General features: G+C 42.6%; 1 protein-coding gene across 2 annotated transcripts; it reads left to right on the top strand.

Annotated features, from left to right (window-relative positions):
- Window positions 1-7,316: 7,316 nt before the first annotated feature.
- shha (sonic hedgehog signaling molecule a) lies at window positions 7,317-17,662 on the top strand. 2 transcript variants are annotated; one of them, XM_042706522.1, is made up of 3 exons: window positions 7,317-9,224; window positions 13,390-13,651; window positions 15,993-17,662. In XM_042706522.1, the coding sequence occupies exons 1-3, from the start codon at window positions 8,925-8,927 to the stop codon at window positions 16,685-16,687; spliced, it is 1,257 nt and encodes a 418-aa protein (XP_042562456.1). In that variant the 5' UTR covers window positions 7,317-8,924; the 3' UTR covers window positions 16,688-17,662. The 2 variants fall into 2 exon arrangements, with proteins under 2 accessions (XP_042562456.1, XP_042562457.1); XM_042706523.1 differs by lacking the exon at window positions 7,317-9,224 and adding an exon at window positions 9,599-10,182.
- The last annotated feature ends 4,667 nt before the right edge of the window (window positions 17,663-22,329 follow it).

The following is a 22,329-nucleotide window of genomic DNA, read 5'->3' as shown; positions in this document are numbered from 1 at the left end:
CACACACACACACGCACACGCACACGCACACTCACACACACTGACACATTTAGAGTATAGGGTTTTCCTCATGACTATAAACACATTCACAACCTGCAGGATGACAAATTGAGACACTATTCAAAGGAAGTTTAAGAGGTGTTTTTCTTTCAGATCAAAGTTTTTCTCATGAATTGGAAGACTGAGTGCAATTGGCTATAAGAGGTCATGACCAATGCCAGGGTTGCTAGGTGACAGGAGAGGGATTCTAATTGGTCTGCCTCTGCTGCTTTGCTGGTCATTTTTTTTTGTTTCTTCCTCTTGTCCTGTCCTGCGTCACTGCACACGTTATTTCAACCCTGACCCATGGGAGAAAATACATGACCTGCTGTCCTGGACAGAAAAAGAAAGAGAGATAAAGATGGAGGGATACAGAGATTTAGAGGGCAGTACAGAATGCAATAGAGAAACAGAGAGCTACTTAGAAAGAGAAGAAGGTGAGACTGAGGGAGATATGGGGAAAGACAAGATGGAGAGAGGGTAGAGAGACACCCTGGTCAGCTCTGGTCATCTTCATTTCCATCATCAGTGTCTTTTCCTGTGAGTCTCATCATCATCATTAAGCTCATCTTTTACAAGGAAGCTGTTGAAAGCTCTTGCAAGAAGATAGATTTGATCAGGGTTTTATCACCATGTCTACATGACTCCACTGTGCAGAGGAGCAGGCACAATAACTTGATTTATTATCTGAATGTTGTAAATGGCAATCACCTGCAATGGCATTGTTCCCATATCAGTGAGGTTTACCTGTAAATAATAGCACAGAGCAAGGTCCATCTACCATGTCTGTTTGTGTGTGTGTGTGTGTGTGTATGTGCATGTGTGTGTGCGTGTGCGTGTGCGTGTGTGTGCGTGTGTGAGAATAAAATGACAAGAATTCTTTCTCCCTATGTCTTACTCCTCCTGACATACTGGTATTTATAGGAGCGCAGAGTGCAATGGCAGAAAATTCAACACATTTCTGAGTAGCACACAGGTCTAGCTGAATAAAGTAGCGAGTGGGTGAGCTTTTACGCACCCTCCCGCCATTTCTGTGGAAAATCCGTCAGAGGAGGATGTGGCGCTGCCTCACAGGTAACACCTCAGCTCCCGCGCTGGTAACCAGGCCTCTGCCCCGTTTGGGCTTCACGTGTGAGATTTCTGCAGTATAGCCGCTATAGCATCGCTCACCAGTTTTAGCAGGAGGGATATGCTATACATTCACTCAACACAATACAGTTCAGTTCAGGGATCTGGTTTGAGTTCTTCTTCTGTGGTTCTATAGTTTCAGCAGATCAAAGGGCTGCTAAGGGCACCGTGTTGTTGCCCCTGCCTCAGGTATCTCAAGGCCAAACCCCACCCTTGATAACTCAGCTGCAAAGACCTTTAGTTGATATATTTGCTGCTTGTATATGAAGTGCAGTACTCGTCACACACACACACACACACACACACACACACACACACACACACTCGTCAGACACATCTTACCTTACTTCATGATTATGGCACCCACTAATGACACACTGTCTTGTGGAGATCCGCAGCTCTGCTCCAAGTATCACACACACACACACACACACACACATACACACACACACACACACCTGCTCTCTGTGATCCCGTTCTCTGTGATGTAGGCCTTCACAGGGTTTACTGCCCACAGTAGTCGGCGGTAGCACTGCTGCTTTTAAACGTTCCTTCGCCCTGCCCCTCCCCGTCTGATAAAGTGTGTCTCTGCTCTGAGGCTGTAAAGATAAAGGCCAGGGTGCTTTCCCACCTGCAGCACCAGGCAAACGCCTCAGCACTGAAGCTGCCCAGCAGAAAGGGCCCAGCAATTCTGCTATAGCAACTTGGCTCTTATGTTTTAACCACTCCCCCCGCCCCCGCCTCCGCCACAACCCCCCCCTACCTCCACCACCCCTCTCTGCACTTTGTGAGGCAGAGAGTTCATATCATTCAGGCCTTTATGAGAATCTGAATGTATATAGAACTTGAAAAAGGTGCCCGGAAGCCGTAACATTCTATTCAAACGACAATTCTATACCATGACCACTGCGATTGGAAAGTGCTGAGGTATTGTGCAGATATATTACCCACGGGGAAGGTCACAGCAGGTACAGACATACAGGTTAATAGGCCGGCAAGGACATTTTAGAGGGAAGTTGGACACATATTCACAAAACAATGCAAGAATTTGATGTTTACGACTCCTTCCATGCACATATCAAGAGGACCTGTGCTGGAGGGTGGTAGAGCCAGTGCCTGAGACTGAGACAGACAGCTGTGACACAAATAACAAGAGGAACACATTACATCACTGAAGAACAGTGGATCAATGGGAGCTATTGATTCCAAGCTCAGCTCTTTGAGGGTCTGTCTGCAGCAGTCTGGCCAAGCGCTCACCTAATGGACGCCCTTACTCATCAGACTTTACAGAGAAAGAGTAAGGAAGAGACTGGTAGAGAGACAGGTGAACAAAGAAATGGTAGAATTAGAAAAATTAGACAATTATGGCAGGGAGAGAGAGGGAGAAGGTTATATCACCAGTTAATGTGGCACATTCATCTACATTGTGAAGGTGGTTTATTAGTGTGGTCTGTGGTGTGGATGCAAGAATCCAGGGCACACCTGAAGCATATGGCGCAACTGTGTCTGTCTGTCTTTGCCTTAATTCCAGTTAATAGCTCCTGGCTGGAGATGAACTTAAGCCAAGCATCTCACAGAGGGAGCTCCACACGCCATGTTTATGCCGCAAGGCAGGGCCCTGTGGTACTCTCACTTGTGTAAAAAACAGTGCATGCTTTATAACACACATTTGTCTCTTCTTGTTTTTGAATCTGTATTGATTTGCGTACCATTCTGCTTGTGACTCTTGTCTTGTTGTGTAACTTTCAAAGCAAGTTCTTGCACTATTTCTAAGGTTTTGAATGTCCGCAACAGGACGTAGCCAGCTTAACCTGTTGATGTGCGGTGAATCTTTCAGCACTAAACAAATAATATAAAAATGGCAAAGCGATCTTGGAGCCATAAACATGTTTTAAAGGTGACCTGGTGGCTCCGCGTCTGTAGACAGACTCTTTATTAAACATCATAAAGGGATTTAGGAGTAGAATCTCTACTTTGAAGTGTCCAAAAAGCATCAGAGCTTGAAAGCCTGTTAAAAAATTACCTTGAGCTTTGAGATGATCTACACACAAAAAACCCAGCACACTCTCCTATGCATACACATACACGCATTCACTCTCATACACTGAAGGAGAAGCAACTGTTGAGGATGCCAGCTTTCTTGGTTGACACTGAGTCTAGTTATCTGTACCTCGGAGTGCACATCACTCTTCTGATCATATCTCTCTTTTAACTCTCTCTGCTGATGGTGACTCCTTAGGATGTGGTGTTGAATGTTTGCTCTTCTCACCCCTATATTACAAGGAAGGAATGACTTTTCTCAGTCGTTTTGTGTGACTGAGACACCATGATACTATTGATCAGTCTGATGTCAGAGGAAGCCGAGATATCATGAGGAACCGGAGAGTCCCTGGCGTCCTCAGTTTGAGTCACTCTTTATAGTGACGTTTCCACATCAACCCTTTTCACATCATCTCAGCAGGGACAAGAGAGCAGATAAGAGTTAATCATTAACTGTAATATTATGATCAGGCAGGGCATTACAGACTGTCTGGAACATGAGGCGTATCTAAAGGTGTCTTACAAACAGGATTTGTAGATGCTAGGTGATACTGTTTGACAAATTGTTCACATTTGATAAAGCGGTAACAAGGAAGCCTCGGTTGGACATTACGATACTTCTGAAATGTGACACTCTCTCTCCCTCTCTCTCCTTCTCTCTCTCTCTCTCTCTCCCCATCTCCCTCTCTCTCTCCCTCTCCCTCTCTCTTTCTAGCTCATGTGCACATAAACGTAGACACGCAGCCATGGCCAAGTTCAGGAGCAGGTATCCTAGCTCGATCACTAGCACGTCTGCAGATGGTGATGAGGCGTACCCTTAGTAGTGGTTAGTGTGGTGAGTGGGGTTAGCATATTAGCCTGTTAGCGTGCTGCAATTAAGCTGTTATGGTGTTTGTTGTGCTCCCAGGTGACTACTAAGACAGGAAGGAATTAGAGCAGCTCTAGGTCATATGCACACACTGGAAGAACCCCAAGTTCATTAGATAGATAGTATCAGTGTCTCCTCAGGTCATAATGGCAGTTGAACAAAGCATGTAGAGTTCACCATAAGCCCATCTCTCTAGCTGTCAATTATTTTTTACATTTATGTTTTGCATTTTGTGTTATTGCAATTATGTTTTCATCGGTTCCTTAAGTGTCCATGTCCCAATATCAGCTTGGTGCTTTGATCTCTCTCTCCCTGTCTTATTCTCAGGTGAGTCATTTTGTTTTGTTGGATCTTTTGGATAAATCTTGGGCTCTTGTTATTTTGTCTAAACGAGTTCTCTCAGTATTAGTCACACATACCAGTGTGTTACACATCTGTGTATTACACAAACTAAAACCTAATTTGGAAAAGTACGAGTACGTTGGATCAGAGTAAAAACCTTACTGTCACTCTTGAATGCCTTCTGAAGTTAATATGCTCACTGTTTTATATTACAGACACTAAAATGTTTAACTGACACATTTGGAAGAATTACGGCAATATGCTATACAGTATACTTACTATACGGCTTGCTATACAGTATACTTACTATACGGCTTGCGTGTTGAAAATAGTTATGAATGATTTAAACCAGTGTGGAGTAGGTCACTGACCTTTGAAAGCTCCGTACAACCTCATCTGTAGTGCTAGAGATCAGTGGCCAAAGTGTTCCAAGTCTTTATCATTGCTTGAGGTGGAACGTAACGTGTTGATAGAAAAGCTATTGATAACTGTGACAGTCTATGTCAGGGTTCATGTTAGGGTTAGCTGCTCTGTCAATCAAGAGCTGTAGACCTGGCTTTCCCTGTTCTCCACAGGTGCTAGGTAATGAGGGACCCTTACATTGTTCATAACACCTCTGTAGACCAACCAACCCCCCTATACACAACACACACAAACAATCACACACACACACTCTGGGTTCACCTGGCGGAGCAGCTGAAGGCCGCTCTCTCTGTCTGGCCTCGGCCCTGAGAGTGCTGGAGAATGTTTAAGTAAAGGGAGCGGCCGCCAGGAGCAAATAAAAACGCCTTTCCAGTCACTGCCACATAGAAACCTCACTTAGGGGATTGTGAAACACCCTCTATTCACTGCCTGTGTGCAGGAACAGCACAAAGAGCAACCCAGGAGTTGACTCAAGCTCGCGCCCAACAGATCATCCCTCTGCGCACCTCACACCCTGCCCTTGATGACCGAGATTCAGTGGAGTATTGATTTTACCTGATTATACGTGCTTAAAGCTACAGTATATATGTTTGGTGATGTTGTAGTTGTTGCAGTTGTTGTTGTTGTTTCAACTGTGCATGAAAGCATATATTGGGCCTCCGGGATCTCAGTGAAACTTGAGGAAGCAGGTGTGGAGTGTGGACTGTTTGGAGTAGAAAGGGAAATGAGCAGAGAGATTTGTTGTCAAATCTCTGATCAGGACTGAGTTGATAAGAAGGTCTTCCTTACTGTATCTTTAAATAATCATGAAGTCATTGTGAAATGACTATGAAATCATTGTGAAATGACTATGAAATAATTCTGAAATTACACCCACTATGTCTGAATAAGTCACTTAGTGACACTTATATGTGTGAGTAATCCAGCAGTCTCACCCTGTACACTGTAGTAAATACATTTGTTTTAATTCTCTGGCCTCCGCTAAAGTGCTTCTTAATCGAGATGACACGGTTTGCAAAGACAGTTCAAGTGTGGAAAACCACCTGCTATTGAAAATGACTGACTTCACCCTTACAGATGGCTTTCAGTCAGTGTAGAAAAGGAGCTGTTTTTCCATCCAACATGACACGGCAGGGTGTGTGTGTGTCAGTGATTAATCCACTGTCTTAATCCATCAAGAGAGGGTTACAAAACCCCAGACAGTGGTGTCAAAAGGCAGCCAGGATCAGTTTTAATCCAGAGGTGCTGTGAACAGCTTCACCCACTAATTTCCAGTGCAGGTTCCCATTTTGTCGACATTTATTTACTTTCTGAGAATACAAACCACAGTGATGTTTTTCAGTCAGAGATCCACATTACTCAGGAGCAGGCAGTCTCTTAACAGCTCTAACCTCGTTCATTACAAGTAAGTGAGAGTGGAACAGACAGGTAGGAGGTAAATGACCACTTAACGTTCCATGCTGAAATGGCTTGACCGTGTGTCAGAGCTGGAGAGATGCATATACCACCAGACATTCACCGACACCACACACATGCAGTATACATACAATATCACAGAGAGGACAGTGTTCATTAATCCAATTCGTTTCCCCTCATGGTTGCCAAACCATAGGAGATCTCACCTGAATGAGCTGCCATGGATCCCTGGTAGTAACCAGGCACAGATTTGGCACAGGCCTGGCATAGAAAGAATGAGGGCCTGGAGGTCAGACAGGCCAGGCTTTAATTAGAGGTCTCCCCTACATTCTGACATTGCAGTACTCTCTTGGATGCTGCAAGGGGGGAGTTTAACGCCGTAGGCTCTGGCCCACGTCTCTCCTCTACAGTGGGATGTTTTGTGTTTACATTGTGTTCAGAAGACCAAGGTTATTTTTTTATTTTTTTCATAGGATCAGTTATTCTCACTATCCAAGGGCAATAGCACTGCATTCAAGTGCAGTCTGACAGGAACTTTTGCCATGGTTAATATGGTGTAAACATAAGACAACAAGGACGACAACCTAATACCAAATAAAAGACTAGAGTGGGGTGTTCATATATCTCAAGACAAGCAGTCACCATGTTTGAGAGTGAACCAGGCTAACACGTGAATACTAGAGAGAGTAAGACAATGAGACACACATACCTCACTTGCTGCTATGGGGCACTGAATACAGTGGTTCCCATGGCTCAATCTGTTATTGAAGAGTTCTTTGAAGGGTACAGACCTTTGCTACTGATCTCTACCCCAATCCAACTGCCATGTGTTTGCAGGGTTTTTATTTCATACCCAAAAAGGTCAAGGATATGGAGACCTTGGGGGTTCCTCTCAGGCTCACACAAACATTCAAGTGTGTGTGCACACACACACACACACACACACACATATACACACTTGTGTTGAAAGTCTAATGTATTTTCATTAATGCATCAGGTCACATAAACCATTTGCTTTATTGGATTCATTCCAAACATCAAATTTACCATGACACCCCATTAGTTGCATTACTGAGAAAAAGATATTAATTTTCAACCATGACATGGTTTACATTTTAAAACAAAACATGGGCAATGTTTATGAGGCTGTAGCCTCTATATGTAACGATGTTGAGACCCATCACTCCATCAAGAATAGTAACGGTGGAGGTTAGGCTTATTGATGGTGGCCTAGCAGGACTCATCAAACGTCTATACAAAAAAATACGAATTTTAAGCTGTTTTAAGTGATTTCCTCGCGTCGCCGTACCGGTCGGGAATTGAAAGGTAATTATGCCAAAATCAAGACGTTTGTTCGCGTTTCTGCATGACTCCATGGCAACCTCGGGTCTCTTGCGCAAACGTTTAGAACTTGCCATCAGCAATTACCTCCTGATCCAAAGCAATGATTAGCCGTTTTGATGCAAAGTAGTTGAAATTAAAAAAATCTATACACAGCTATGCAACAATACAATTAGAAACAAATGTAACTACATCTAAAATCTGGTTTGAAATATTTAATAAGGCTCACAATGTGGCTATGTCAGTGCACTCTAGTTAACGCGTGTATGTAGATAATGGCCATGTTAGTTATTAAAAGTTATTGCTAAGGGTTTGGAGGGGATGTAAAGAACAAAGGCTACAGAACTAGGGGCAAAGCTGTTTATGAGGCAGTAGCCATCACCTCCTGATCCGTGTGGATGTCAACATTTTATGACACAGCCTTGCTTTTTGTCAACCGCCAAGTCCTAAAGGCCAATCATAATTGTATTTATTCCTAAAAAAAAAAAATTCTCTCAGCTTTCATTTTCCTCCCTTTAATGATTCGCTTTGATTTATGGAAAGACTTGTGTGTAGGGGATCATACACTGCTGCAATTATCTCAACCTAATTAGAGAAAAAAGTTTTACAACTTCTTTGATAACGATGTAGCCTATTTTTGATTTAATGTGGATCATATGCATTCATCACTGGGGATAGATGCATGGTTGTATGACGATGCAATTTTTTTATCTGCGGTAAAAGCTACCAGGTGGATAACGGCATGTTTTAACATGGTATCATGTTGACTCCTTAATATAAGGGATTTCAGCTGTTCACAGACTACTGCCTACTTTTCCCAACACTTCGTAAAAAAGAATTAGGGGGAAAGGTGTAATTCGTGTGTTCCCAGCCCCTCCTGCGGAACCCTACCCTTCAGGTGAAAAAAATCTTTTAAGATTTTTGTGTGTCTTTTAAACATCAGAAGGGTTTGTCTGGCCGAGCCAATCACGTCCCTCCCTGCCATAGATCGCTGCTATAATACATAGGAGTAAACGCCAGACTCCTCGCACTAGCGGCTGTGGCTTCAACTACCTTAAGGTTCCGAGGCCAATTTTCTACCTTTTTCCCGTATACGCTGTAACCACCCACCTCCGATGTGCTCCGTTATCAATTCGCAGTCTCTCTCATTTCCGCACCTGCCACGGTAGGGATCGGTCGGGGGCCCACGCTTAAGCTGAACAAGAGGTGGAGGCAAGGACATTGCTTGGAAGCGGCGAAGCGAGAACGCAGGACGACAGATCCGTTTAGGGTCCGGCGCAAGATTTCAAAAACGAAGCTAGGACTCGTTTGAGATTCATTGGAAGAAATGCTGCTGTTAACGAGAGTCATGCTGGTCGGTTTGCTCTGCTTGTCCTTGGTGTCGTCCGGGCTGGGTTGTGGTCCGGGAAGGGGCTACGGCAGGAGAAAACATCCGAAGAAGCTGACGCCTCTTGCCTACAAGCAGTTCATTCCCAACGTCGCGGAGAAGACCCTAGGGGCCAGCGGCAGATACGAGGGCAAGATCACACGGAACTCTGAGCGATTTAAAGAACTGACTCCCAATTACAATCCCGACATTATCTTTAAGGATGAGGAGAACACTGGCGCGGACAGGCTTATGACACAGGTAGAGTGAAAGCCTTTCCCTCTTCTTCCTACTTCTCCACCTAGACGCTGTTCACCCTCTGTCTCTGATGCTGACGTAGAAAAGATCCACGGGCCACTACATCATCCCGCCCGGCAGCTCTTAAAGTCTATAAAGTCAGAGCTTTTGAAACTTCAATGCGTCAAAGGGCTGTTTTATTCCCTCCAGGCACGGTTTTTCTCTAGTCAAGACGGCTTTTCCTAATGAAAGCGTGCGCTCGAAATGCCATCAAGCCCAGGCAGACCGGCGTGCTTCCAGTTTTCACTCATTGTGACAGGCTCTTTATATATATATATATATATATATATATATATATATATATATATATAGCAATGTCTCCCTCAGATCATATAGATATATGCAGTGTGTACGTGTTGAGTTGTTGGACGCACATTATATCTAAATTATGCAATGTTGGGTTAAATATACATACCGGTAGTATGCATTTTTAAAGGTTTAATCTCTCATCTACATTTAGTGAATAGCCTTGTGGAGGAAGGGTAGCCCTGTTGACAGAGCATTGTCCATCACATGACATCTAAATATAGACAAATTAAAACATGAAGTCGCTCAGTCGGACATCTGCACAGATTTTGCAGCTGGCAGTGGCTGTTTATCAGTGCATGAAAACATTGACATTTCTTTGAAAATGTTCCGAATACCACAGCTCCCCATTCACAGGGCGGGACAGTGCCAATTAGTGCGATGATGAAAAAAATAATAATAATTAAATAAAAGAGAAAGCGCGCCGACGCGCCTTCGCTCCTCGCACTGCGTTTTGTTGCTGCGAGAACATGTGGAGAGTAATATATTACGCATTCGGCGCATGCAGAAAACACACATACTGTCTGGTTTAGCAAGGAGATTAATTTGTGGACCACGAGCAGGCGTCTTGTGTGGATACGGAACCGCAGGATCTGCTCGCATTGCGGTGCCCATGGTAAATATCCAAGGGGTCAAAATTGTATAGCCCGGATGTGTCGCATCCAGCGGACTAGCCGCCGGACTACATCCTTGAGTATCCTTATTAAGGTTGTAGCAAATCGGGATACTGTATTCTTAATCAAGGTAAATCCAGAACGCATTAACCTGGGCATTACAACCCTAGATATAACTCTGTCTTAAACAGAGAAGGAGCGCCGGTGAAGCAAGAACGGCGCGCGCGGCAGTTTCCCTGGACCGTGCGCCATGGGCACGAGCTCCGATTAAATATTCACTCCTGCGTGCGGCCAGAGCGACTCTGTTCGGAACGGTCTTCCTGCGTTCTTTGGCGACATATTGATTCTGAACATGTTCAGGAATTGGAGGCATATGAGAGATGAAGACTAATCTTGATTTTCGGGTCATTAATGTAGATCCATAGCACTCAGCCATCACCAGTGGATGCATGTTCTCCTAGCAATTAGGTGCGCAAAACATGACATGCCTTTTTTTCTGCGTTCAGTACTTTTTGTATGGAATGATATCAAGGACTTCAAATGTTCTAGAAATGAGAACTATTGATCAACTAACTGGCTGAAAGATGTCTGGTTGCTATCCATGTACCACCAGTGAAACATTACGCAGCATACATGACACAGCAGTGGATTTACACCAGTGGTATCAATTGTCTTATTATTCACATTTTAAATTGAGTAATGTGTGTAAATAATTTTGAATACAGTCTTTGGCACCTTGTTGCATAAAATGAAAATGTCACTGCAACTTGAGCAGCCCACCTTCTTAGGAATCGGCTCCCCCACATGGGACGCTACTCTCGCAGCATTATTAAGAAGCATTTGAACTTCTGACCCTTTGTTGTTGAAAGCAAAAGCCATGGGTGAATCCATTACGGAAACACTAAACGACTCAACACGCAGAGCTTCAGAATGTATTGATCCAGATACATACAGATCCAGATCCAGAATGTGCATGTAATCTATCGGAATGCAAGACACGCACTTGCGACATTAAGGGCGAGATAAGTTTACAGCTAGTTCAAGTGCAATTGTGCAGGGGAAAAACATGTTGCTACGGAGGGGGTTCTTTGCAGATCGCTTTGTGTGTTCATGCTGGACAGGTCTGTGACTTTCTGCTCATCTACTGACATAGAAAAAACAATGCCTGTCCACGGAGTCGATATAACTCTTCCCTGTAAGACATCCAGAGGTCCCTTTGAGTGTTACCCTGTTGATTTGGGGGACCCGTAAAGATGATTAATTTCGTGTCTGGTTCAGTTTCCTTGGGTGTGAATCTAGCCGTTGTTGAAATGATTCTGGCTGTGCGGTTGTGATACTCTGAGGGCACGCCAAGTTATCTACCAACAATCTACCAACATATCCCCTACGCTACAGGCTTCTAGGAAAGTTAACGAGGCAGCCTGCAAACGGATTTTAACTGCACGGCCGCAAGACATTGCGGAGTTCATTTGCAAATAAAAAATCACCGCGACTGCTAATGGTGGGTGTTGCGGAGGGGAGAGGGCACCACTGGGTTATTTGCTCTGACAGGTACCTGATAAGTATTTCCTCTAAACCCAAATTATTCTGGGAGGAGATTAAGAAGCGTCTGCGAGCGTCGAGGCCTGTTGAACAAAACTCGGTCTCCGAGTACAAAGCGACAGCGGAAGGATTCCCGCTGCGCTTCACGGTGACTGAGCAGAATTGGGCTTGATTTGCGGCACAAGACCCAATGAATTAATAAAGACTTTAGACTTCACGGCTCTTGACTCCCGGCAATCCCGCTCAGAATATGCTGGGGAAAGGTTTTTGGCATGTCCCCCTGATCTTTGCCTCCTCCTGCAGGTGCCACAAGTGCCTCGTAGAGAACTGTGCCCCCCATATAGCAGAATTATAGGCATTTTACATTTTTGTTTCACTAAATCACTAGAAGGAAACGGAGAGTGGAATACGGGAGAATGTTCCCTTTGTTTGCTAGAGGGTTTGACCTGTGAAACTGATGATCTGTTTCTGTGCGATCATGCTAAATGACGTATTACAGGTATTTATATTGCTTGTCAACGTCTGTGGGAGTATTTTAAATAGTTTTTCATGAAAGGGACTGAAAGACCCCCAGTTAAGCAATCATGTCACGACCCAAGAACAAACTTGGGCGCGAGAATAATGCAAGTTTCCTTCTCTCCGTGGGAACGCTGAAAGGTCTCTTTGTGACGTTTTATTTGACATATTAGTTAAGACTGGGGAAGAGTTGTCTTGGAGAAAGCCAAGAATCTAATGACAGGGTCCCATGAATGGTTATCCGGTGCGCCATTCAAATCACCCACCATATTATACATTTTAACGGTATGTGTGGCTTTTCCTGAGCTTTTTTCAGTGTTTCAACATGAATAATTTATCCTAAGAAAATAGACACGCAACACGAACAGCTATTAAACAGCATCTTTCACTAGGCCTACATGCACCGAATTATGAAAGTAAGGCTCATTCCATCAGAATGGAGACAAACAGGCCTTGGCATGGTCACACCTCTCCTGGACTGGATCTATATGTTTTAGGCCAGTGAAGCGAACGCAATGCCTTATCAATATTTCATTGCCAGCGATCTTAGATGTGCCATCCGACGCTGCTCCCGAGACAGAATATTCTAGCGAGTGGAGAGTCAAAGAGGCCAATTCCTTCGAAATAGAGACTTGAAATGTTTCTTAAGCAAAAGCTTTTGCTTCGGATAAGTGAAAATGACAATTGACCCTCGGCTCTGTTTATCTATTAAATTATGACTGGAATTCTGAGGTCCTTGCCGGTTCGTTGCAAATATCTAAAATGTTAAGCACTTTAGCAAGTGATTTGTCAAAGTAAAGCTTTCAGGAGCCGATAAACCTATTCGAGAGCAGAAAAAAAATTAAAATGTTTCACTGCCACGTGACATGCATGAAGTCCCCGTGGTGCAAAGTATTTGTCTAAAACCTGAGCAGCGCATGCCATTCTGGCTTTGCGGAATAAATAAACCTCTCTGTTTAAGTATACAAGCGTAAAGAATCCCTCGTCTCCCATAATTATATCTAGCCTACATCAAGAACCAAGTAGGCTAGTGTATATATGCATGTTTTATGTTTTCATCCCAACGTTATATGTATATGATTTATGCTTTAATGAAGCATCAACACCTCACTGACACCTGGGTGGCTGTTCTTCTCTTTGACCTTCTGCAGAGATGCAAGGACAAGCTCAACTCGTTGGCTATCTCGGTGATGAACCAGTGGCCTGGCGTCAAGCTGCGAGTCACCGAAGGATGGGACGAGGACGGCCACCACTTCGAAGAATCTCTGCATTACGAGGGCCGCGCCGTGGACATAACAACCTCAGATCGGGACAAGAGCAAATATGGCACGCTTTCTCGGTTAGCCGTGGAGGCTGGCTTCGATTGGGTCTACTACGAGTCCAAGGCCCACATTCACTGCTCAGTGAAAGCAGGTGAGAGTGCGGTCAGTCAAACCACACCCAGATTTCTGTTAAGACACCACTACAGTCAACCCTCTCACTTTGCCCTTTGTAGCCATATGCATAGCTAAAATAAATAAAGTTTACGCATCATGTGCAAAACGCAAAAAAACAGGTTCATTTAAATTTCTCAAAACAAATGTTAGACATTAACACATATTTCATATAATGACCTATAGGCTGGGGATATATGTAGTTTTTCCTTAATGTCCCCTCCAATCCAACAAATGTAAATACACCAAGGGAAATTGATTAGCTAACCGGCTAGCCGCTTGTACAGTCTATTAATTACGGTAATAGAATGCTTTCATGGGGCAGGTGTTCAGCAGGGCGTAACGGAGACCTTTTACACCCAACATAGTAGCTTGCATAGTCACTTGAGTCTGCTTTAGTCACATTTTTATTGACATGTTTGCTTTGCAGACGTACAACCTATTTTATCCTGTTTTTCAGTACAAGGATGATATAGTCTGCATTTATGAGTGTGTGGTCATCTAACCTATGAACCTGGTTTTGTTTATCTAACACCGATACATTTGCCCCTGACGTTGAGTGGTAGCTAAATCCTCCAGGCACATGCAAAACTGAAAGTTTCCTCCTCAGTCATTTTAAAGTGTTTTGGTTAATGGCTATCATGACCAGTGTTTATAATCAACATTAGTCTGTATGTTATATGTCAGATAAGCTTCCATGTGGACAGCATCTACCAATAATGGCCATCTTCAGCTGTGTTCTGTGTTTATTTTACCTGCCATACTGAGTATAATACGATCTTATATCGCCACACTCTGTTTCTATGAAGGAACCACGTCTGTCTGCACCAATTATAAACATCGCAATGCAAGCAGCATAGGCTGCATACAAACAAATACGCTTTAACATATAGCCTTGTCATTTAAAAATACATTATTTTATATCAAATTGAAAGGATTACTCAGTATGTTCAGACCCGAGCACAGGCAATAAAACGACAGGAATTATTTTAAATGATTTTACAATTGAAAATAGTGGAGAATTGGCACGGTGGTTCGATTCCAAATGGTTGTATTATGTTATTCTGTGCATGCAAAATGTGAAGGATACCAGGCAATTACTATTACCACATCTATTTCTAACCGCTTTAGCTAAGTATTTTCCTTAGGGCTCATGCATTCTAGTCTTTTACCCGCTCACAAAGATTCGATCTTCTGGCTCAGCGCCAACAATAACCGCTGCTTAAGATGCTCTGAGAGACGCGATCAAATTGATGTCCTCTCCGGGTGCACAACAAGTGTTTGAGGTTTTGATGGCAAATCTGCTATTTAAAATGCAAAACACAGGGGGCTGAGATAGTATTGAAGTCTGTGTCATTCTGGGTCATGTGACTTTACCAAAAGGATTTGGACGAAGCAAGGCTGGACTTGCTCGGCCAAATCTGTTTCTCAATTGTCACCACCTTATAGCATGGCCTGGAATCTCATGAGCAGATTAAACGCAGGAACATTCCGAGCTATACAGCTCCATTCTCCGGCCGTGTTTGCCGAGCGTGTGATCCAGGAGATCGGAATGTGAAGAGTTCCTCGGAGTCCAGAATTATTGTCATCAAGATTGACAACAGAGTGAGAGAAGCGGTAGAAAGGGGGACATTGATGTTAGGCTAGCACAAGCATTTAGGGCCTCGGGCCTCATTTAAATTCAAATCTACATCTTGAGAGGCTTGGAAAAGTGTCTCGGCAGGGTAAACACTGTTTGCAGCTCACGGGGTTCCTCTTTTCGAGATGCGTGTGAATTGTCACACAGAAGTTTCTGCACCTGAGCAAATATGAGCACAGGAGCTGGGAAAGGCCTAAGTGTCCCTTTCCAACAGTGATTCTGTACACAAATTGTATTAGAATGACAATGTTATTCTTTATTGGTTTTAATTAGTGCAGAGCGGGCTTTTGTTACGCGTGCTGTTCGTCCTTGCACAGAGCTGAAGTCCACAATGTCGATGATGAGACGGACCCTGTGGAGAAACGCACCGCCTACGTGACTAAACCCTGAACTGCCCTAATTAAAAATCAATAAAGAACATGTATTGTTATCCTAATGTAGGTTGTATAGGGAACCGCTCTCCTACAGGGGCGATGTTCTCCTTCGTCCCTCTTATTTCTTTCTCGGCTGGAATGGTGTCAGTCTTTCCCATCTGTATTTACACACCTGAGTCATACATTTTCAGTTAACTGGTGATGTACACATAACGATACCAGTGAGAAAAAAGCATCTCACCAAAATGTAGCTAAACAAGACCCTTTATTTGTATGTATAATGATGTTTTTATATTTCACATCAACAGAAAACTCAGTGGCGGCAAAATCCGGAGGATGTTTCCCGGGCTCTGCTTCTGTAACCCTGAGAAACGGGGTTAGAAAAGAGGTGAAAGATCTGAGACCGGGTGACCAAGTGTTGTCAGCAGACAGCGCGGGAAATCTCGTCTACAGCGATTTCATCATGTTCGTGGATCAAGACTCGACGACACGTCGTGTGTTTTATGTGATCGAGACAACAGCGCCCGTGCGCAAGATCACCCTCACTGCGGCCCATCTCCTGTTTCTGGTCAACAACTCCACGGATGACCTCAGCGCCATGACGGCCACGTTCGCCAGCAAGGTCAAGCCCGGACAAAGGGTCATCATTGTCGATGATAAACACGCTCAATTAAAGCCTGTCACTGTGGCACGGATTTACACGAAAGAGCACGAGGGTTCCTTCGCCCCGGTGACAGCGCAAGGAACGATTGTAGTCAACCAGGTACTGGCCTCCTGTTACGCAGTCATCGAGAATCACAACCTGGCGCACTGGGCCTTCATGCCACTTAGGTTGGGCCATCATCTCTCCACGGCGTTACTCCCCAAAGACCATACCAACTCAAACGCCACCTGGCAAGAGGACGGAATTCACTGGTACTCGAAGCTTCTATATCAAATGGGAACGTGGCTCTTGGACAGTCACGCTCTCCATCCTTTGGGGATGTCATTAAACTCGAGTTGAAAACCTCAAACGGATATAACAAAGAAAAAATAAGACCAATGTAGGAGGAAAAAAAGACTATGTAGAATTTAAAACAGAGAGACAGAGTCAAAGGCCCCATACGGAGTTGGGATATTTATTTCATTGACTTTTACATGTGTCATTTTCAAAGAATAAATGGAGCCTTAAAAGTTTTCTTTGAATAATTTATTCTCGTGAACTCTCGCTGGTGTCACACAAATGGATTCTTATGCGGTGTGACCAGCCAATTGTGCAGAATCTATTTTTGTATATCTCAAGTAAGACGCAGAGAAAAAGAACATGTAAAAAAGAAAGAAAGAGACTAAACGTCTTGACAGGTTGTAATGTTCTGTGCATATGTGCAACTGACTGTTATATTTTGGGGGACAACGCAAACTTCGTTGGGGTCCATAAATTATATTTTTATACACAGAATTGTAAATTAGATTTTGACAGATCGTTACCGAATCACGTTTCGTTATTTGAAATAGTGTAAGATACGAGAATATATTTTAATTTAAATAGTTGCAAAAGTCTTGGCAATCTTGTGCTGTTTTTTTTTGTGTTCAATAAGACTTCTGTTATTTTGTAAGATTTTGGTTCAGTTGTTAGAGTTGGGCAGATCTTTCGTCTCGTGTCTGCTGTACTCTCTTTCCCTCGGTCATAGTGTCTTCTATTTCAGAAATGCACATTCTGACATCTCAGTAACCATATAGCCTCGTAGTACAAAGCAAAATGTTTCGTTGAATAAATTAATAAGTAACTCATGTAAATTTACTAAAATGTATTTTTTTCTTTTCATATTTTGTAATAGGGAAATAGTTTTATAGAAATAAAATGCGACAAGATGCACAGTTTGGATAGCTTATGATAGCGTGACCGTATCAGTTTACTTTCATGAGAGGGCAATGTGTCAAGCAATGTCTAGAGTTTATTATTTATATGTTTACTATAAAAAGAGATAAAGAAAATGTTCAAACTTGCAGCTGTTATTATTTTTATTTGCAAAGAGCGTCACGTGGGCACCACTGATATCTGACTGACCGGTCAAACTATCGAAAACTTACACTCAAAATCCATGTCACACAATTAAATGTTCCTGAAAGGTTGTTACAGACTGCACTTAACACATCACCAGTCATTTATATGTCTATATATAGTCGATTTCTGCTGCCATATTCCTTATAGAATGCATATAGCCGTTTTAAAATTATTTAAAAAGTCAGATGTAGTTTATTTAATTTGGGTTGTCTTTCTTCTACAGCAATCTCTTCTTTATACATGTGGGAATCAGGCTCTATTGATTTTAGTGGCCCAATAAGATATGAAGTTGAAGGTGACGTCGTCAGGAAGGGATGGATTCAACCAACCTTTGAACTGTCTGGTGTCTGCCTGTGAAAAGTAGTGGTCCGATGTTAGATTTTAAAGAGGTTAGCCTTTCGCAAATAACTTCTGAAAAACTTGCAGACAGATTAAACAAAAGTATGTTTGTTAGCCCTAAATCTCCTTCCAGCTTCTGTGAACAGGCAAACATTTCCATTAACAGGAAGCATCGTTAAAACAAGGAAGGCTAGGCCTATTTACTCAGTCCCCAGCGGAATATACACTTAAGTTAAATCCTTGTTAATTCAAAGACAAGTGACAGTTATCACGAGACTGAGTTTGTGTGTGTGTGGATTAGTTTCTTTTTTCATGTTAATTCACATACAGAGTTGGCTCAACCAAGGCCTACTGATGCTGTCCAGGCGAATGTGGTGGTTTCAGATGACATATTATAGGTTTGCTATGTTAAAATTCGATCAAGCTGTCCTAAAGATAAACCCATGTTGAAAGTCTGACTGAAAACACGGTGTGTAAGCGACATCTTGTGGCTTGTGGCTGTAAAACAGCCTATTATTTTAAACCTCGCACCTGGACCGGTAGGTCTGGCCAACCAGACACTGGGACTGATTTCACTGAAGTTTTATCGGGCTATTTTCACTAATAGAAGCAATTGGCGATTAAAAGTGGCTTGCCACTGGGTTATTGGTTTCACGCAAAATGGTAGACCTAGCAAGTAGACTACTACTTATGGGAGGCTATTACTCGAAAAAAAGTACATCTTTTTAAACATATTTTGAGGCATATTCCATTAAGTCTGTCATTACCACTATAGCGCCTATACAGGCTATAGCTGGAATATGGGTTAGACTGGGAAACCCCTTTGAAAGTGAAGGGGCGCGAAAACTGAGAACTGAGGGAAGGTGAAATTATCGCACCAAGGCACTGAAGTCATGCAGCGGACCATCTTGTTCTCCCGAAGATTTTCCCCTGGAAAATACCACGCTACTATTACCTTCAAAGCCGTTTCATTTCTTCAACATTTCTACTTTCTATAAAAGTGCATTTTATTTTCTCTTGAACGATGCCACTGTAGGTGATTAAACTGGTGATTACATTGAGACTTCGTGGTTGGCAAATTTCATAGGGTACAAAGACTCAACATATTTAGGCTCTAAGGACTTACATACAGAATACCAAGATCCACGGGTAACAATAGGTTATGTCTAATGCATGATACAGGACAGGCCAAAACGCCTCTTTAACAAACACTAGCCTATTCTTCATGAACAAATTAGACTTTTTTTTTAACACCCAATACTTGGTCATTACGTTATGTAGACCAATTCTAAGAGGTCGGATTATTAGTACTAATAACAATATGGCCTTAATCGTTCCTTTCATTTGTTACATTTGCAAGGCAATGTCATGCTCTTTCGACAAGGCCTCTAACACTCTCGGAGGTACAAAAAGATGACATTTTAATTATGTGTATTTCAGTTGCCGAAACAAAAGATGTTTGCGCAAATCTGTTCACTTGCCTGTAGGCTGCAGCCTGCTCAGAACAGTGACAAAGACAAGCGAGAGCCCCAGCTTTGAAACAGCCCACTGTTTCAACAAGAGAAATTCTTCTCACGTCGCCCACATTGTGTATGCTGAGGGGGGTTGTTGATATTGAGAGGTGGAAACTTGCCCCAGACGGAGTGGCGAGTCTCAGTCTGCACGGTGACCTCGGCTCTACTGTCGGGCGAGAGCATTCCTCAGAGCAGGTAAACACTAGCCGCTAATCCCTACGAGGGCCGCGCGTCTGTCTGCTCGGCCGCCCGCAAAAAGAGGCTTCAGCCAGCGTTGACATCAGCAAACATCAGCAGACTGCTGTCTTAGAAAACATTCAGGTGCTCGGTTTTTCCATAAGGTGGCGTGTAGAACGCTCACTGCAAACTTTCATTGACATTCAAGTCATAGGTTAATGTTTCATGACAGACCAATATGGTAACACCTCAGACCATTTGAAGTGTCATATTGTATTTCCCCAGGTATAGGAATATAGTTGCAGTCAGCAAAGTGAAACAAAACTGATGCAATCTCCGATCTATATCTGTTTTAAGGGTTAAGTTGATATGATAAAATGGCCATGACCTGCTAGATGAGGTTATGAAATGCTTCACATTGAAAAATGTACTTAACACATTCATTATTAGTCTATGTAATAAATACAAAACAAAGGGTTCAGTGAAACATGTTTATTTTTTTTCCTAATATTTCATCAGAAGACTAAAACCCAAATGGGGCCAAGAGTTCATACACTGGTTTTGTTTTTTGGTCAGGGAAACATACACTGAACAAGAAAATATTGAGAACAAAGGTTCTGTTTCACACTGTTGCAGTTTGGACAGTTTGCTATGTATATTGACAGATGAGCATCACAAGTCAAAAAAACATACAGGTCCATGTGAAGTTACACAATTACCATAAGGAGTTTGTCTGGAATTCTTCAGGACAGTCAATACTATACACAGTAACAACTTCAAACTTTCTTGTATTTGTCATGAAACACTGAAAAGTGCCTGTCTGACAACACCGTTGGACCAGTGCACAAAGGGTGGATTTTTTTTTCTTTTTCTTTTCTTTTTTTTTTTTTTTTTTTTAAGTCTTTCATTGTGTGTGAACCACGATGTCTCAAAGCTGTGTACCTCTCCGGCTCAGGCTAAGAAACAAAGGAAATCCAGGAAGCTGGCCTTGCCTGCTCAATAACAGAAGGGTTAAGTTTATTCACCAGCAGCAAACAGCATCAATGCAACATAATGCATTGACAAAAACCAGAAGGGACAGAGGAGAGAGGGAGAGGAGAGGACAGCATAAAGAGATGAGACTAAAGTAAGAGGTTCAGGTGTGGAGGATTTTGAGGGAGGTGAAAAAAATCGTTAAACATGTTTTAGAAGAAGATCCATTAGGTAACACAGGTCCCGTCCAAACTGAATCCACGAACCTGCAAACAGAATAAACTTGATCATGGTTACTAGTGAGAAGGGGGTCCATCTGGTTCCTTAGCCTGAAAAAAAAAATCAGAGGTCAGAACACAGCCATCGTCCACGATCAGGCACCTGGATATGCAGAGAAATCAAATACAGAAAACAGAAACTTTAAAAGATGGACCAGTGAGTCCAAAAAAGTGTCAAAAAACAGTTGATCATCTCAACATCGTGTGCAACAGGAACCTCTGAATCAGTCAGTAACACAAATGAACAATTGCACCCAAAATCCAAACCAAAATACCAAAAAGATTTTGCTATTTCTTCCCCTTAGTCCATCCCAACATTCTCTACTACACACGTTAAGGGAAGGTCCTGTAAGGTCCTCCCAAAGTGTGCCTTTTGAAATGCCTTTACAAAAGGTACTATTAGGTCCAACATGGACCTGGGTTTAAAACATCATAAGACAAGATCTTATGAATTGGTAGGCTACTTCAGTAACTGATCAGCATAGCTGCTACTTTTTCAAATCCACAGGATTCACAATGAAGTATTTAACCACACACAAGGGACACACAGGGCAATTATTACCGCTTCATCCAAATGTAAAAACATCACTTAACCTTCATATATAAAAATGCAATAACTTAGAAACCATTGTAAGAAAACTAGAAAAAACAAACAAAAAATAACATAAAAGACAAACATGGAAAATAACAATTATTTTTACGGCAATTGTCAGGTTCAGAATTTGTGGATATTAACCACGAACATTCAAACATAAATAAATATTTCTTTCATTATTTAACGGCAGCATTCATTGGGCTGACTTGATCAGGTGGATAAGACTAAAAGGTATATCTTGGAAATCAACCACAAACCTTACTTTAGATATACCTACAGAAATAGACCTTTCTTGGTTGCTATACCATATTGATTGTCGAGTAGCTTTTGGGAGAGGGGTTGTGTACCCCCAGTACTTTTTTGCAGCCAACATCCACGTACAAGTTTACCACACACTAAGCAAAATACAGATTGTTCATGATCAAAAGCTTGTCATTAGAGTTTAGTCAATCTTTCTGTAAAAAAATTGCATCAAATGCTTGATACAAGCTACTAAGCAAAATAACACCTTACACAACAAACACAAACTATCTTCAATTCCTCTTTCTACAATCAAGTCTTCACAAAAAAAAGCGTTTTGAGGAGCAGGTCATACAACCACACACACACACACACACACACACACACACACACACACACACACTTACTTACTCACAAACACACATACATACAAGCAGGGAAAAGGGCAGTGGACACTGTTAAGGACACAGAACGTCAAAATAAAAT

Source organism: Clupea harengus, unplaced genomic scaffold (genome assembly GCF_900700415.2).
Source record: "Clupea harengus unplaced genomic scaffold, Ch_v2.0.2, whole genome shotgun sequence".
Taxonomy (NCBI): Eukaryota; Metazoa; Chordata; class Actinopteri; order Clupeiformes; family Clupeidae; genus Clupea; species Clupea harengus.
Note: the sequence above shows the minus strand (reverse complement) of the source record. Positions and strands in the feature narration are given on the sequence as shown.

What these genes read in the sequence shown, in the direction of transcription:
- shha (XM_042706522.1), top strand. Translation starts at nt 8,925, where the DNA reads ATGCTGCTGTTAACGAGAGTCATGCTGGTCGGTTTGCTCTGCTTGTCC. An exon ending in CGGACAGGCTTATGACACAG is followed by an intron (nt 9,225 to 13,389) that starts GTAGAGTGAAAG and finishes GACCTTCTGCAG; the next exon opens with AGATGCAAGGACAAGCTCAA. An exon ending in TCACTGCTCAGTGAAAGCAG is followed by an intron (nt 13,652 to 15,992) that starts GTGAGAGTGCGG and finishes TCACATCAACAG; the next exon opens with AAAACTCAGTGGCGGCAAAA.